Consider the following 15,759-nt stretch of genomic DNA (forward strand, 5'->3'; position numbering starts at 1 on the left):
GCTTGCTTCCGTTACGTAGATGATTTGGCAATTTCTTGTTATCTGCTTATGGGAAAAAGATAGATACAGGAATATGTCCGCTACTTTATATTTGTCAACTTTAAAAATAATATTTATATATATATATATATATATATATATTTATATATCACTGATTATTTTCGCAATATCGGTTTTGATTATTTAGTTTTTGTTTTTTTTTGGGTCAAAGGTAATTAGATTCCAACTCTTTCTTTGCTTCAAAAAGACTTGTAAGGCCCAATAAAGCCCATTTTTGAGGGAAACATATGGCAATGGCACGTCTAGTAAGGCCCCGTAAAAGCCCATTTGTTACGATTTAGAAAGGAAAATTATTAATTTACCAATCTTGGTTCTTGGCTTTGAATTAGATAACTAAGCATTATATGACACTAATTACTTAGGCTGAAAGGCAGGACGAGCCGACTAAAATTATTATCTTTGAAAAAGGAACTATATTTAAAAGTCAAATAATAATAATAATTAAAAAGAGAGATTAATTTGGGTAAACAATGTTCGAAAAGATGGGAAGAAGAGGATGAACATTGATAAACTCCATGAGAATTAATAAATCGACTTTATATTATAATTGAAGACGGTGCATCTAAGCCAAAGAAACAAATCTTTGCGTGATTTGATAATTGTCTCTTACGTAACATATGTGCGATGAATCTTCTTAATCGTGCACATATTAAGTGGATGTATGTACGAAGCACATCATTAATTTAAGTTCTATCGTTCTAATTATAGTTATAAAGATATATTCGTATATATATATAAATAGCTAGTGACTTCTCGATTCATAAGCTATGCATCAAGTACGAGAAAAACTAACGTGACCCACATGGTATATTAGAGAATACTATAATATATGAAAAAATTTAATTCTGAAAATTTCCCCATAATGTTATGTTATGTATGGATCAAGTATGTATGTGTAACGTAAGTAGCAATGCCATGCGTAGATGACCCCTCATGCATACATGAAGAACATCAAAGGGGTCCTGGCATATAATTGATGTAATTTGAATTCCAAATTATATGTCCAATCGGTCGAAGTCAAATATGGAGTAAAAAACAAATCGTTACAATTCATTTGTTTGTTATGCATATATAAATATGATTACTATAGGTGTATGCATAAGAGATGTTATATGTTTCTGTGTCATGGCATGTGCAGTTATATGGCCTCACTCGTGAAGCCCACGTGACTGAAATTTTGGTTCAAACTTGACATGCATATGTACATAACTTCCATAATCTATATCTACTTTACAATACGTTGATAAAGATAAACTTCCATAATCTATATCTACTTTTAGAACTGGGTAAAACAATATTTTAAACATTTTTACAAGAAAACGTATTCTTACATTACCAACTATATGATTAGTATGTGGCACCAGTTGACGTAACAATTTATGGAATGATAATATCAAATATCATTCCAATGTCGCTTATTATAGTAGCAAGTAGACTACGACCATGACAATGACGAAAATTTTCTGGTACAACGACTTCATAATGTCAGTTTGTATAGTTATGGTCGGTCATATGCAATAAAGACTTTTAAGTAGAATATTACTTAATCAGTATTACTCATTCACGGATTCTCAAATCCAACCAAATTCTCAATCTCTTATTTTTCAAAGTACGTACTGCTACTACATATCTCTGTTAAGTTTTTATAATCGAATTGTTAATTAATTGAGACAGATTTTTGGGGACTCAACCACCACATTAATGCTGTTCACATGTAAGGATCATTTGCCGTTACGGCCGGTATAGCCGCGTATCATGCTAAAATTAAAACAAAATCGGTTACTAAAGTTGTATTATATATTTCGTAGTCTACTCTTCGTAGTACCAACAAAGCTCATGGCACTTTTTTAGTTTTTTTTTTATGTGATAGGCTTAGCATAATAACATTTGACCGGTATCTTATATCTTATACTATAATGATTAGCCTATGATGATATGACACTTTATCCTCTACTTTATCCCTCGGGAAATAATTTCACAAGAAAAAAAAAATGGTTATAAAGACTTTTCTCTTTAAATGATTGGAGCCTTTTCATCCTCAAATTTTTGAAAATTATTGATTTCGATGATTGGAATTGTAATGTATAAATCTATAATCATTGTAATCATTGGGACATATCCTCCTTAACATATATATCAATCAACCATGGCTCTCGATATACAGATTTCGGTTTCTCATAAGTTGCTCATTTTTTTCTTATAATTACGTTAATCCTGATAGAGTAAGTTTTGATTATACAAAAAAAAAATGTGGATTTCGTTGTAAACTTGTAATTTTAGTTCAAATATGTGACGTGAACATTCTTACGCAATGCAACGTACCTATTCAAAGCTCAAAACTTTACTGCCGTAGAACGCTAGAAGCTACCTTTACCCCGAAATTGTTAATGGGTTTTAGTCGATTTTTAACTAAATTATTTAGGCTTCATCGAATATTTTCGACAAGTAGATCATACCTTCTCTCTTGATTCACCTAAGTGGAAAACCTTTGACTTTCCCCTTTTGCTTTCTCAGTTGACCAATTCGACAATTCCCGCCATATTACCATATAATGATTAATTAATTAGTTAATTGACATTAAATTAAGCCTCCTTTTGATATGCCTCAACTAACGTCCTTAACCAACAACGTTAACACGATCTTTATAGCCTTATAGTCAGAGGAGAATTCTCACAACAAACTCAAAAACTATACCAAATGATAGAGCATAAAATTAAAGAAACCCATATTTATAAAACAAAATATATATAAACTAAAAAGAGTGAATTACATTTTTATATATGGGTACAATACACACAAACGTTTCACTAAAATTACAACGGGATATATATTTATTTATATATATAGCCACTGCAAATCCACATTCGGATTGAGTGCATTAAAAACATATAATAACACATAGTAACAATTTTACACCCGAAAAATTGCATAAATTAAAGACTCACCCAAACATTAAAAAAAATATTACATATATAATGATATGATTATAGATATCTTGGAAAATTAAAAATACTTTCCCAAAATATAAAAAATGAAGGAAATAAAGAAGAAGAAAAAACCGTGAAGTTTTCTTTTGTTCGTCGTCTCAAACTTAGGGAGATGAATAATTTCATCGTTCATCAGGTACACGATCGGTCCATGAAACCCGGAAAACCCAGTTAGAGACTGTCTTCTTCCTCAAACTCTTGAGCCTTTCATGGCTGCTTCTTGATATCATTCGTCCACAGTCTGTGGATTCTACGAAAGTTTTGAGCCTCTTCAAGGCCAAATCGAGTGTGTCCTCGCTCATATTAGCGAAACAAACCCTAAACCAACCCGGTTCGGTGCAGTGACATGAAGAACCGGGTGATATGTTTAGTTTCACGTTGTAAACAATCTTTTTCCAGAGGTCAAGCTCTGCTTCAAATGTGTTTGTGTCCAAAAGGTGTCTCATGTCGACCCAACAGAACAAACCCGCGTTGCTTCTCAGGCAAGTAATCCCTGCAGACTCAAGACCAGACACGAGGCGTCTCTGTCTGGACTTGAGTCGTTTCTGGTTCTCTTCGAGGTATTGGCTAGTGAACTTCTTGTCGGAGAGCAATGCAGAGAGAAGGTATTGTGTCTGAGAAGAAACAAGACCAAAACTTGACATTTTTGTAGCTGCTGAAACGATCATTTCGTCGTTGGAGTAGATCGCTCCCACACGGAAACCAGGAAGTCCCAGATCTTTAGAAAGGCTATAAACGACGTGGACTCGTTTTGAAACCTCCGTGTCTTCGAGTTTCTTGTCTTTCAAGACATCCATTACGCTTATGAACTGTTCAAACCCGAACATAGTGCCTGAATAGATCTCGTCGCTAATGAGATGAATGTTCTTGGAAGTGATGAAGTCAACGAGAAGGTTAAGTTCACGTCTGGTCAACGCAGTGCCAAGTGGGTTAGATGGATTCGTGACAAGAACTCCTTTGACTTTGAGATCAAGTTTCTGGGCTTGTTGGTAAGCTTGTTGCAGAGCTGATTCCGTGATTTGGAAGCCATTAGAGCTTGAGCAGTGAATGGGTACTATCTCTGCTCCGGTTCTCCATTTAAGATCTCTATCAAATCTGTAATCATAAAAAAGCCTAGACGTAAGCATATATTTCTATTGGGTTTACTTGGAATCCAAGTAAAGAGGAGAAGTGTAATTTACCCAGGATAGTAAGGAGTAGGCAAAAGGAAAGCATCGCCAGGCTCTGCAAGGCAAAACATGAGAGTCTCATTCGCAGATGTCGAACCAGCCGCTAAAACAATCTTTTTTGGATCGAACGTGACACGGTTTCCTCTTATCTCTTCCATAAACTCAGCCATAGCCTGTAAAAAATGACAGAAAATGTTCATGAGAAATGGATTCATTACTTGTGATACACGTCAGGTTACTCTCTTTATTGAATTTGAGAAAAATGAAAGAAGCTTACTTTTTTGAATTCAGGCATGCCATGATAGTCTTGAAATAGAGCAAGCTCTCTGAAAATGGATTGACCGTTCCTCTTGAGACTTGCCGCGTCTGGGTTCTTAGTTAACCATGACTCGATTAGATCGAAACATAGCTGGTTTTCGGCTAGACCCATCTGGATCATCCCATTAGGGTTCTTGATCTCATCATAAGGATTCTTCTCGTACTCTTCCCATCCCAAGAAGTAGGATGAGTCTTGTCCATGACCATTGCTTGTCACTTTTGTCGAAAGCTGTTTCATTCTCTGTTTTTAAAGTCAAGAGATTTTGGTCGTAGAGAAGACTAATGTGGGTGAAGGAGAGAACGAAAAGAAGAGATCTTGAATTAGGGTTTAAGTTGGTGAAGAGTGAGATGTGGTTGGAGAAGCAATGGGTCTGTTGGGATATATATATATATAGATAATAATAATCTAACGACATTTAATTTCAAAAATAAAATGTGACAACAGAATCAGAAACTAGAGAGACTTTTTTGACCGTCCAGACATTACCATAGTTTTTAGTAAATATTCTCCAAGACATGTGAGACAACTTCTTTTATTATTTAATGCGATCTCCAATAATTAACAAGCTATATTATTTAATACAAAATAAACAATTAAAACATTGCAGTAGTTCTTGTTTCTTTTTGAAAATAAGAATGATCTATTATTGAGTTTCTATTTATTATTGCATTCACACATACAGCAATAAATCTTAGGATTATGTTTAAATAAAAATAAAAAAACCAGCTCTACATAGGGACAAAATTAAATAACACATTTTGAGCTTCTTTCCAAAATTTATTTGATCGTTTTCTAGGATTCAAGCATATTTAATAATAATTCTACAAATTAATAGTACTAAAATGATTAGTCTTTACGCGTTTCCGTCACCGCCGGACCGTCCTTATTATGACCATCATTTAGGGACCAAACATAGCAATTTAAAAAGAAACCTCAAATGTAATTAACTTTTTGTTGTTGTTGTATAAACTGAATCACTATGCTTATGATTAGTTTAGTCGTCCATTCACGATGTCAGCTACAAAATTGGCTGTGTGAAGTTGGATAGAAAAAAGAACCAACATTAATTTATATTCTACTTCTTGTCCAATACTAATGCCAAATAATTACTATTTATAGACTGCTAAAATTTTATATGTCGTATAATGTGAGTATTTTGCTGAAAAAAACTGTGAGCATTTTATGTAACTTTAGTTATCAGATTCTGTAATTAAGTGTCAACACGTTGACTTAGAAAATATTAACAAAATAAAATAGGGTGGTAAACGTAAAATTGGAAAACAAGGAAATGACATACAAGAAAAATGAACAGAGACAAGTGGAGCTAGGGGAGTCAAATGTAATGTCATACCGACATCAAATCGTCTAAAGTAATCCTGTATACCTATGCATCTACGTATGTATACATTTATACGGCTAAAATACATTTATTTATACGGTAGAGGGTAAGTCAAATAGGACCATTTATGCTCCCTAAACTCTAGTAGTCCCAAATGTCTTGGTCCGCAATTTTTTTTCGTTTTCTCTTCCTCTATCATTGACAACAACTTATTTATTTGGTGGGATCGGATACATACAAATATGTTTTTTACTGACTAGGATGTTTTCAGTCTTGTAATTATCGACAGGTTAACCGGAGTTGTAATTAGTTTTTTTTTTTTTTTGGTTAAAGGGTTTTGGAGTTAGTTTCATGTGAATTATGCGGTATTCACTGACGTAGACTGATCTCCAATACCAATAGAATAAATGATGATAGTTTAGCATAATTGTGTTGGTCCGCAGTTTATGTAAAAATAAATGTTGAGTCAGATATTGTTGCAGATATATTGATATAGTTACTTTGATCATGGGTGAAATAATGAGTTTGGATGGTTATCATAATAAAAACATAAACACAAATTTTTTGTAGAATACAATTTTCCTACTAGTTGAATTGAGCTTTAGTTGTATATATCTTCATCCTGTTTTTTTTTTTAAAATGTATACAAATCAAAGAAATAAACATATTGTTTATTATATAAACTCGAAACTTTATTTAAAATAAGCTACTAGTAGAATGCACAAATATTTCTTGAAACATGAGATTTTCAAAATAAAAATCATAAAAATGATGTGCAATGAGTGATTCAGTTTTGGACCTAGAATGATTAGTATAAGAGCATAATATTTAATCAATCAAATTGAGTTATATTAACATAAAAATCAGGTGGACGATATCAAAACCCATGTTGGTGGCCGTTGGTTATAACTTATACCCCCAGATTTGTAGGCGACGTTGTTCGTTTAAGTTTGACTCCAACTATTAACTAACTTAACTGGAATATTCTTTGGTAGATGTAACATATTATTGTCTCTTAACTAACCAAAAAAAAACATTAATGTTTGTTATAGGATTTTTTCTGACGTCAGGAAATCGTTATCATTTCAAAATCGTATATCCACTTTTTTGAAGTACTTTTTTAATAATTAATGAGACGCTGTGATTTTCTCAGATTATTTTTGAAGATTTTAATTAAAAAGCTCAAATTGATTTGATTGCTGCGAAAAAAATGGGTCCTCGTATAACAACTCTTAATAATGATACATTGGAGAATCACATGTGAAATAATATTTGATGATGAAGCCATATATTTCGGTATTGATCATCTTATTCTTGATTCTGTTTTATGAAACAACCAAAAGATATCATATCAACTCATAAATGCAATCATATAATTGGATAATTAATATCATATAGCTTTTTTTAGATTCTATACTTTGAAAAATCAAGATAGAATATATTTGTTATATTTTTTCATTTTTTTCCAACAGATTCTAATTATAGCTCAAAGTTGTTATATTATATTCTCTATTTTATATGTATAGACAGTAGAAAATAATCAAGAAAAAAATTCACTTGTGCTGAAATTTGCCAATTGATACATAAAACACTTGAGGTTCTTCATGACCATAATACCATTGTCTCAACAATATGATTTTAATAAAATCAAAATAATCAAAAAACAAGTAAATCTTTGAAAATATTATAATCTATTATTCTGATGAAGAATTTTCTTAAACTATTAATCGCGATATTTCACACACACACACATACACATACAAAAAAAAAAAAAAAAAAAAAAAAAAAAAAAAAAAAAAGATAACGAACTTCAATATAATTGACGAAGTTGGGACTGTATATATGCAAAATTCGCTTCAAACTTGTTTTAGCTGGTTAAAGATATGATGAAAGGGAAAATGATGTAATATTTCTTTTGTTATTGATTGAAAAAAAAAAACAGATAGAGAGAGAAGGTAGAGACGTGAGGGGAGGCACATGGAGATGCAGTAGAAATAGGGTTTAAGAATGCATGTGAAAAGTATAGGTTATAAGACCCTACCAATTCCCTACATCATCAACAACATTTTGTGACAACCATCGTGATCTTTCTCTTTTTCGATTTTTTTTGTTTTTCTTAATTCCCACTATTCATGTTCCAAGAAATGAAAACGTAGGTCCCATTTTAGCACTCTCTCAAAACCTCAAATGTATATTTTTGTGTCATTATTATTATGTTGTTACAATGTTAGCGTGTTTAAGAAATTTGAAGCAATGCTAGTGTGTTAGCCTATTAGATGGTTGAACTTTCATTCCGGCTGATATGTCTGAATGAGATTGTACAATAAATATATGAGTACCACTGATATATTGGAGTGATGAGTAGTAAAATGTGGTTTTCTATATGCATAAGAAATAATAAGTTTATGTTTCGGTTGGAGAATTTCACGGTTACACAAGAAATGAAGAATTGAAAGGCTTAATATCATGGAAGAGACTTAAATCCAAAATAAAGGATGTTGTACATAGATACAAGTTGGTGTTATATGACAAATGGGTAGGTCATATCCAAGCAATCTCGACCAAAAAAAAATGAAAACAAAAAATCCCACCTGCATTGGATACCAAGTTAACAAACAGTATGGTCAACTTATGTTTATGTCTTGATACCACTTTGTATTTGTCTCCCTCCCTATCCTTTTCCATGTTTATAAATCTATGCTGTATTTTGATTGAATGTTTTTTCTTTTCTGGCAAATGGTTCCCAAATTTTGTAACCAATTATAGATTGGAAAACGACTCATCTAGCAGCTATATAGGTTACAACTAGACACATATATATATCATAAGATTACTAACAAACCAGTGATTTTGTTTTGGTTGAAATAAAAGAGTGTATTCGACCAAAAAAAAGTGTATCAATATCAAACGATGAAATTTTTTATTAGGCTTGGGCCCGTATTCAACCAAATCAAATAAAAAGGGCCTCTTCTCGACTTGTAAAGTTGCATCGAGCCTTCTCCAACCTTAGACAAAAACATCAAATGATGTTATTCTACTATTTCTCGCATTTGATGTTCTTGATTAGGAACCGGATAGCTACCATGTGGAGGCACTAGAACAGGCCGTTGCATAAGAGACTCAAAAGAACTTAGTCATGGGATTGAATTCTCTTCACCTCGAGCGTGTAATCCATTTTCTTCAAGATGCTTATCTTGGAGATTTTCATCTTCTACTTCATCAGCACTATCTATGTCAGAATCAATATCAGGTCCAATATAGTTACCAAACTCATCATATAAGTTACCATCCATCTTTGTGTAAACCTGTCAAAAAAGAATCCCATGAGCAATCAGAATTTTGTAGTGCAGATAAACAATAACGGCAAAAAAGTCAAATGAGTGCATTACCACAAAATCAAGCTTTTGATAGATCTATCTGGGTTATTTACTATAGCAAATCTGCAACATCTTTCATTTAACCCATTGGCGACTAATCTCCCCTAATGCTCAACACCATGTCTAAGAGAACACCATCAAACAGCTTGAATCAACCAGAAACTTAAGGTAATTTGGACTAGAGCAAAACCCTAGGCGAGAATCGCCCTAACACGTGCCGAGACGATGAGCACCGCCGTTGAATTCGTCGGAACCACTGGAATTCACCGGATTGTTGAGAAACCTCCACTCTTCTGCCGATCTCAAACCCATGTTCAAGAGACGTCGAAATCTTCCGGATCTATTCATAGAGCCGCTTCAAAATTCTCCGAGTATCACCATCGCCGGGGAGGCTTCCAAAATTATATTTTAGCTTTTATTCTACTATTTGCGTTAACATACTACATTTTAATCTCAATTTGATTAACCGACTATTCATCTAGCGGACTGTAGAGAAGAGGCAAATTTATTAAATAGTTAAATTATGAATCAAATCGTTGAGAATGAATTACAATTTGTGGGAGTTTAGTTTCTTTCTATAGCGGAAAAAAAGGGTATTAAACAGAGAGGAGAGATATCTGGTTTGATGTCTTAAGACCAGTAATAATAGTGTGTACTAATGTAATGGCTTGAGGTGGAAAACTTGACAAGCTGGTTTGTATGAACTCTTGGAAGCTGCTTGTTCGAATTTCTTGCTTGCTGCTTCGTTTTCCTCTAAGTTCGTCTGTGAGAAGAAACGGATCCACCACGACGAGCTACGCATTTTAGCCTGCAAGACATTGGAATTGCAACAAGTTAGCAAACAGGACAAGTACGAACCTAACCCACATCTCTGAATTGATGAATGTAATGTGTGGTTTCATTCATGACGAGAACATGGTTTTAGCGAACTTACAGGCCGTCCAAATTTCGACAATTCCCCACCTTTAGCCTTTTGTTGACCAGGGTTACCTATATAGTAGATGAAGATTAAGTGTAATCAGACCGGATTTACAATCTCTTAGTCTCAGCTTTTTTCTAACGGGTTTGGTTTTAGTTACCTGCTAAAAGAACGACACCATCTGAAGCGACGCGAGCAAGTTCAGGCACAGTTTTGTTCAGGTACCTGGGTGAGAGGTAATCCAAAGCGTCTGAGACGATCACAAGAGAAAACGACTTTGACCGGTAAGGAAGAGGGAATTTGATGTCAGCCACACGTACAAGGCCCTTGTGCAAAAGACTTTTGCAGTTAGAGTCTGCATCCTCCACATCATATGGTTCAACACCCCATGCTTCTGTCTCTTCTTCATTCAACAGACTCGAGACCACTGAGCATGTTTCAGGACCCACGTGCAGGACTTTGCGCATGCTATCTCCATACGCACTCTTAAGAATAGGAATGGCTCTTTGAACTTCTGCTGTGCAAGAATAGTCACCTGTAGAGAGGGTTGTTAAACAAAATGTTAATGTGAAGTGTCACACATTCTTGCAGGTAAATTTAGAAAGTCATCACTGTTTAAACATTATCATCATAAACACTTATATTGAAGATGAGAAACAAGAATTACCTGTAATCTTGCTGACTTCTCTGATACTTTTGAACATACCTGTAGTAATACACATGCATTGTCACCATTAGGGCTTTTGAATCGAAACCTCAAGCAAAAACAAATGAATCTTATTATATATACTTAGTTGAAGAGAATACACACCTGGACCACTGTAAGCATAACCAATGAGAAGGCATGCTCCCTGTAAATAAAAAGGATTACATCAATTTGTATCCTATGAAACGTATTACTTAAAGATTACAAACCACGCAAAGATCATCATACCACGAGAACAAGGCAAACTGATAACAGAGGAGACGAACGTGATTTTGAATGCAGAGCTCCTACAAATGGGAAGCTTCCACTATCCCCTACACGCCTTACTTGCCTTCTTGACATGGCTATGATTCTTCAAAACTTTTTTTTAGACCTTCAAACCAAAATAGACATTAGAATAGATTCATTCAAAACTTTTTCTTATAACCTAAAACACTCTCTGCATTACCCACAAAATTCAAAATTTTGATTTCAAGCTACTTCCTTCGTTCAGTGATGCAATAATCATTAATGCATAAAAGAATTACCAGATATAGAATCAATTTAAAATAATAGATCCATGAATCTGGTATACAAAATTACCAAAACAGATTTCGCTCAAACCCATTGTACCATTTCAGTAACATAATAGCAAGAAATTACCAAGCAGAACATAAATGCACAGAAACAAATCACTACCAATGGATAGATCCATGAAACAGAGGATTCACGCTACAAAAAATCCGATAAGCGGAAGATAAAAAAACACAAAATCAATCCTGAAGAATTCGAAGAGGAAGATTAAAAATGTACATACCTTGAATAAACGATTTGAAATAAACGATGTTCGGATCTAAAGATCTCAGATCCGAAAAAATGCTTCTTCTGTGTTCTAAGCTAAAATTTACTAAACGAGAGCTTCTTCGTCCCTAGTGTTAATTATCGAGTGCTCTGCTCTCAAACGCGGCCGTTTTAGTTCTGCGCATTTAACTAACAATAAGACTTCTTGCCGTTTTGCCGACACTTGCAAGTTGCAAGCTTAAAAAAACAACATGCACTGTACGATGACTCAGCCAAAAAAAAAACTAAAGCCTTTATCGACTCCTCTGTTTCTTCTTCCCTTCTCTATCTTGTTTAGATTTAGCTTTCTCAGTCAAATCTTGCACTCCTCTTCTCTTATACATCTTAAAACTCATCTCTCTCTCAGCTGCCATATTCCTCACCTTCTCTGTAATCTCTCCAGCAAATTCTCTATTATACAATTTCTTCAAACCCTTCATAAGTTTAGCAAATGTGTCTGGTTGTGGCATGAAGTCCATCTCTATCATTTCAATACAATAAGAACACGCTTCCTTTTCATAGCCTTTTGAGAACAAGGCATGTATCCATATTGTCCAAGATAATACATTCAGCTCGCAAGCACCTTTACTTGTGATACAACTCCAAACATCTTTCGCCATTTCAAGCTTCTTGTCTTTTAAAACGGTATTTAGCAATAACTTCAGAGTTCCATATTGAGAAACAGAGAACAGTCCTCGAGTTACCATTTCTTTGAAGTGATCACTCGCTTCGAGTAAACAACCTTGGCTTGCTAATCCATTGATCATTATGACAAACGTATCTACTCCAGGACTCAAACCGTTTTCTTCCATTTCGTTCCATAATCTAACAGCTTCCTTTACTTCTCCCAACTTACAAGCCAATCTGATGACGACATTGTAAATGCCAATATCAGGATGATACTCTATTTGCCTCATCTTCTCCATCAGCTCCAAACACTCTTCAAAACTTTCCTTCTTCTCATGAGCCACCATTATATGCATATAGGTGAGTTCAGACGGCATGAGCCCTTTTTTTATCATATCGTCTAAAACAATATAACATTTATCGATCTTTCCCCATTTGCAAAACCCACTAACTAATGCAGTGTAAGTCACAACATCAGCCTCACATTCATACCTCTCCATCTCAACAAATACCTTCATTGCCTCCTCCATTCTATCTACCTTACACAATGCTTGAATCAAAACCGTGTAACAGTTCGCATTCGGTTCAAAGCCTCTTCTTCTCATATCTCTCAAAAGATCATAAGCATCTGCCATTTTACCAGCATTAGCATATCCACTTAGCAAGTTAGTGTAATCAACAATGTCTGGCTCAAACCCAGCTTCGTTCATTTGAACCAAAACATATTTAGCTTCCATCATCTTCCCTACCCTGCACCAACCATACAACAACGAAGTAAAATACCGCAAATTCACCGGAAACCGCATTCTCATATCCTCAAAAAGCTTTGCAGCATCCTTAACACTACCGTGCTTACACAATGCATCTAGCAAACACCCGAATACATACTCATCTGGCTCAAAACCGAACTTAGGCATTTCGTCGAGCACCTCAATGGCTTTCTTCACCATATCCGCAGACGCAAATCTCTGAACCAAAACCACAAACAATTCCGGTTCAATCAACTGCGGATTCTCCTTCCTCATTTCTTCAATTAAACCCCAAACAGCTCCAAATTGACGCATTTTACTAAGAATCTTCACCATTGACTTATACACTTCGATACTGTGACAATAACGAGGTTGCTTCGCCGCCCAGACGAAGAATCTGTAACCTAGATTCCCAGCATCTCCACAACGATTCAAAACCCGTTCGATTAACCCGGGTCGGAGTTCAACACCGGATTCGTTAAGCGCGAGTTCCAACTTCGGAACCCTAGAATGAAATTTCCGCAGAATTCTGTATGATTTCTCGACATCACTCGCGAATTCATCATACTTGGAGTTTTTCGTGCGATCGTTGTGGCTCTTCTCGAGACAAACTAAGCCAATCCCGTTACTTCTCCGGAAATTATCTTCGAGAGCTCTAGAAACGTGAAAACTTCGGTGAATCAAGTCAAAGCGAGACTTAAATTGAGAATAATGTAAGAAAATTTGGCGTTTGCTAAGAAGAAACTCGACTATGGGAGAGAATCTATGCATCTCTCTCGTAAACGGTAGCATTTATGAATTGTTGTCATCGGCTTCTCGCATTTTCTTGTCCGCCACAATTAACGACAGTTACAACGCAGTCGTTTAGATTAACGAATAATTCGGACCTAGGCCAGATGTTTAATGGGCTTTATCAAGCGTTTGTTTGGGCCTGTTAATGTAATTTGCGCAATAAGCAAACAAATTCTGGACAAATAACGTGAGAAGTTAGGGATCGATCCATAATAATGTGGGGTCATTAATCGTACTTACTATAAATTTTTAAGTTCTCGAAGCAGGGTTTGACACTTTGACTAACTTTCGGCGCGACCGTTCTTCAAATTTCTATATTGCCCTTACATAAATGATGTCATTATAAATTACACTTTCATAACTACAAAAACTATACAACAATAACTTAGTACCTCATGCTTAAACCTTGTGATTTTTGTTAATATGTATCCAAAGATAACCAAAGAAACATGTATATATGATCAAAGCATTAATTAACCCTAAATTCGCTTAATGAACCCTCCCTATTGCTGTATGCTTTTGATCAAAATGGAAAAAAAAAACTAATTATGTGATAAAAGAAACCGTTAATTATACTTAAGAAGAAAAAAAACGAAATGTTTGTGTTTAGTAAACAGGCATGGAGTGACTTATCTTTCCTTCTTCTTCCTCCATCTTTTTCTCTGTAATCTTCAACCATATACAAACTCCAGTGAAGCTAATCACTAAGCTCGCGATTCCACTTCCAAGTCCAATCCCAACAATCGCCATTATCGACAATCCTTTGTTCTTCATCTCCTCCAACGGATACCCAAACAATTTCTTGTTCCCTATAAACGAGCTCGCATTAAATCTCGGCAAGTTTCCGTTACGCATCGCCAGATTCGAGGGAATCTGACCGGATAATTTGTTATTAGAGACATCAAACGCCGTTAATCTAGCGAGAAGCCCGAACTGAAACGGAATTTGACCGGAGAGTTGGTTATCGTGAAGATCGATGACGTTTAAGTAAGCGCAGAGAGCGATTTGTGGTGAGATTTGACCGGAGAGACGATTAGAAGAGAGATTAAGAACGGCTAGGTTAACGAAAAACTGTAATTGCGGCGGGATCTCGCCGGAGATCTGGTTGGAAGATAGATCTAGGGATTGGAGATTTGTGCAATTAGAGAGAAACGGAGAGATTGAGCCACGGAGAGAGAGATTTGTTAAGGAGAGTTTGTAAATTCTGCCATTGTTGCAAATGACTCCATGAAGATAAGAAGAGAAGCCGGAGCAAGGATTTATGAAGAAGGATTTTGTCCAGTTACGGAGATTATTAGCTGGATCTTCTAAACTCTGACGGAGATTCGTCAAGCATGCTTCGTCGTTTGGGTCACCGGTGACCAAACGCTGTGCCGTTTCGAAACTCAAAAGGAAGATGAGGAAGAGTAACCGGTAGCTAAACGTAAACCGGTGATTTACCGGCATCGGAGAAATTGTTCAAAAGGTTTGAAGAAGAACGAAGCTTTCACGTGAGTGTTAACAAAAACAAAAAGTGAATTTTTTTTGCTTGTGAGAGTGATCGTCTTCTTCTTTCGGCCGGGTTTTAATGCGCACGTTAGTAGCGTCTTGGGCTGCGCGCATTATAGAGCTTTCATAGATAAGTATTTGTCCATTTGGGATTAAAATTGATTTTGTTAATAAATTTTGATTATACGATACAATAGTCACTTTCAAGATTTGCGTTTTTATCGTTTTCAGCCTTTAAAATAGTTTATATGGAATAGACCAAGATTTTTATGCTTAGTCATGTCACACCGCATTCGTAATTTTATTATAATTTTTTGACTAAGGGTATTGAATTCCGTATTATTATAATCGTATGATTCGTTCATTCTCTCTTTTCTTGTTTTTCCAACATAAATACTATTAGAAGGA

The 15,759-nt window shown here is 35.1% G+C and overlaps 4 protein-coding genes across 4 annotated transcripts; all 4 read right to left on the minus strand.

Moving 5' to 3' along the window:
* Window positions 1-2,819: 2,819 nt before the first annotated feature.
* On the minus strand, window positions 2,820-4,886 carry ACS5 (ACC synthase 5). The gene is made up of 3 exons (NM_125977.2): window positions 4,494-4,886; window positions 4,229-4,389; window positions 2,820-4,142 (listed from the first exon to the last, which is right to left on the minus strand). Exons 1-3 carry the CDS (start codon window positions 4,770-4,772, stop codon window positions 3,170-3,172), a joined length of 1,413 nt encoding a protein of 470 aa, NP_201381.1. The 5' UTR covers window positions 4,773-4,886; the 3' UTR covers window positions 2,820-3,169.
* Window positions 4,887-9,738: 4,852 nt separating this feature from the next.
* Window positions 9,739-11,939, minus strand: CGR3 (uncharacterized protein). Its single transcript, NM_125978.4, has 7 exons — window positions 11,673-11,939; window positions 11,105-11,249; window positions 10,982-11,021; window positions 10,838-10,876; window positions 10,331-10,705; window positions 10,186-10,241; window positions 9,739-10,059 (listed from the first exon to the last, which is right to left on the minus strand). The coding sequence occupies exons 2-7, from the start codon at window positions 11,216-11,218 to the stop codon at window positions 9,907-9,909; spliced, it is 777 nt and encodes a 258-aa protein (NP_569020.1). The 5' UTR covers window positions 11,219-11,249; window positions 11,673-11,939; the 3' UTR covers window positions 9,739-9,906.
* A 10-nt stretch (window positions 11,940-11,949) lies between these two features.
* AT5G65820 (Pentatricopeptide repeat (PPR) superfamily protein) lies at window positions 11,950-13,863 on the minus strand (the record flags this gene model as incomplete). The annotated part of the gene is made up of 1 exon (NM_125979.1): window positions 11,950-13,863. The coding sequence occupies one exon, from the start codon at window positions 13,861-13,863 to the stop codon at window positions 11,950-11,952; it is 1,914 nt and encodes a 637-aa protein (NP_201383.1).
* Window positions 13,864-14,036: 173 nt separating this feature from the next.
* RLP57 (receptor like protein 57) lies at window positions 14,037-15,620 on the minus strand. Its single transcript, NM_125980.2, has one exon. It carries the CDS (start codon window positions 15,307-15,309, stop codon window positions 14,470-14,472), a length of 840 nt encoding a protein of 279 aa, NP_201384.1. The 5' UTR covers window positions 15,310-15,620; the 3' UTR covers window positions 14,037-14,469.
* Between the last annotated feature and the right edge of the window lie 139 nt (window positions 15,621-15,759).

This window comes from Arabidopsis thaliana, chromosome 5 (assembly GCF_000001735.4).
Source record: "Arabidopsis thaliana chromosome 5, partial sequence".
Classification (NCBI taxonomy): domain Eukaryota; kingdom Viridiplantae; phylum Streptophyta; class Magnoliopsida; order Brassicales; family Brassicaceae; genus Arabidopsis; species Arabidopsis thaliana.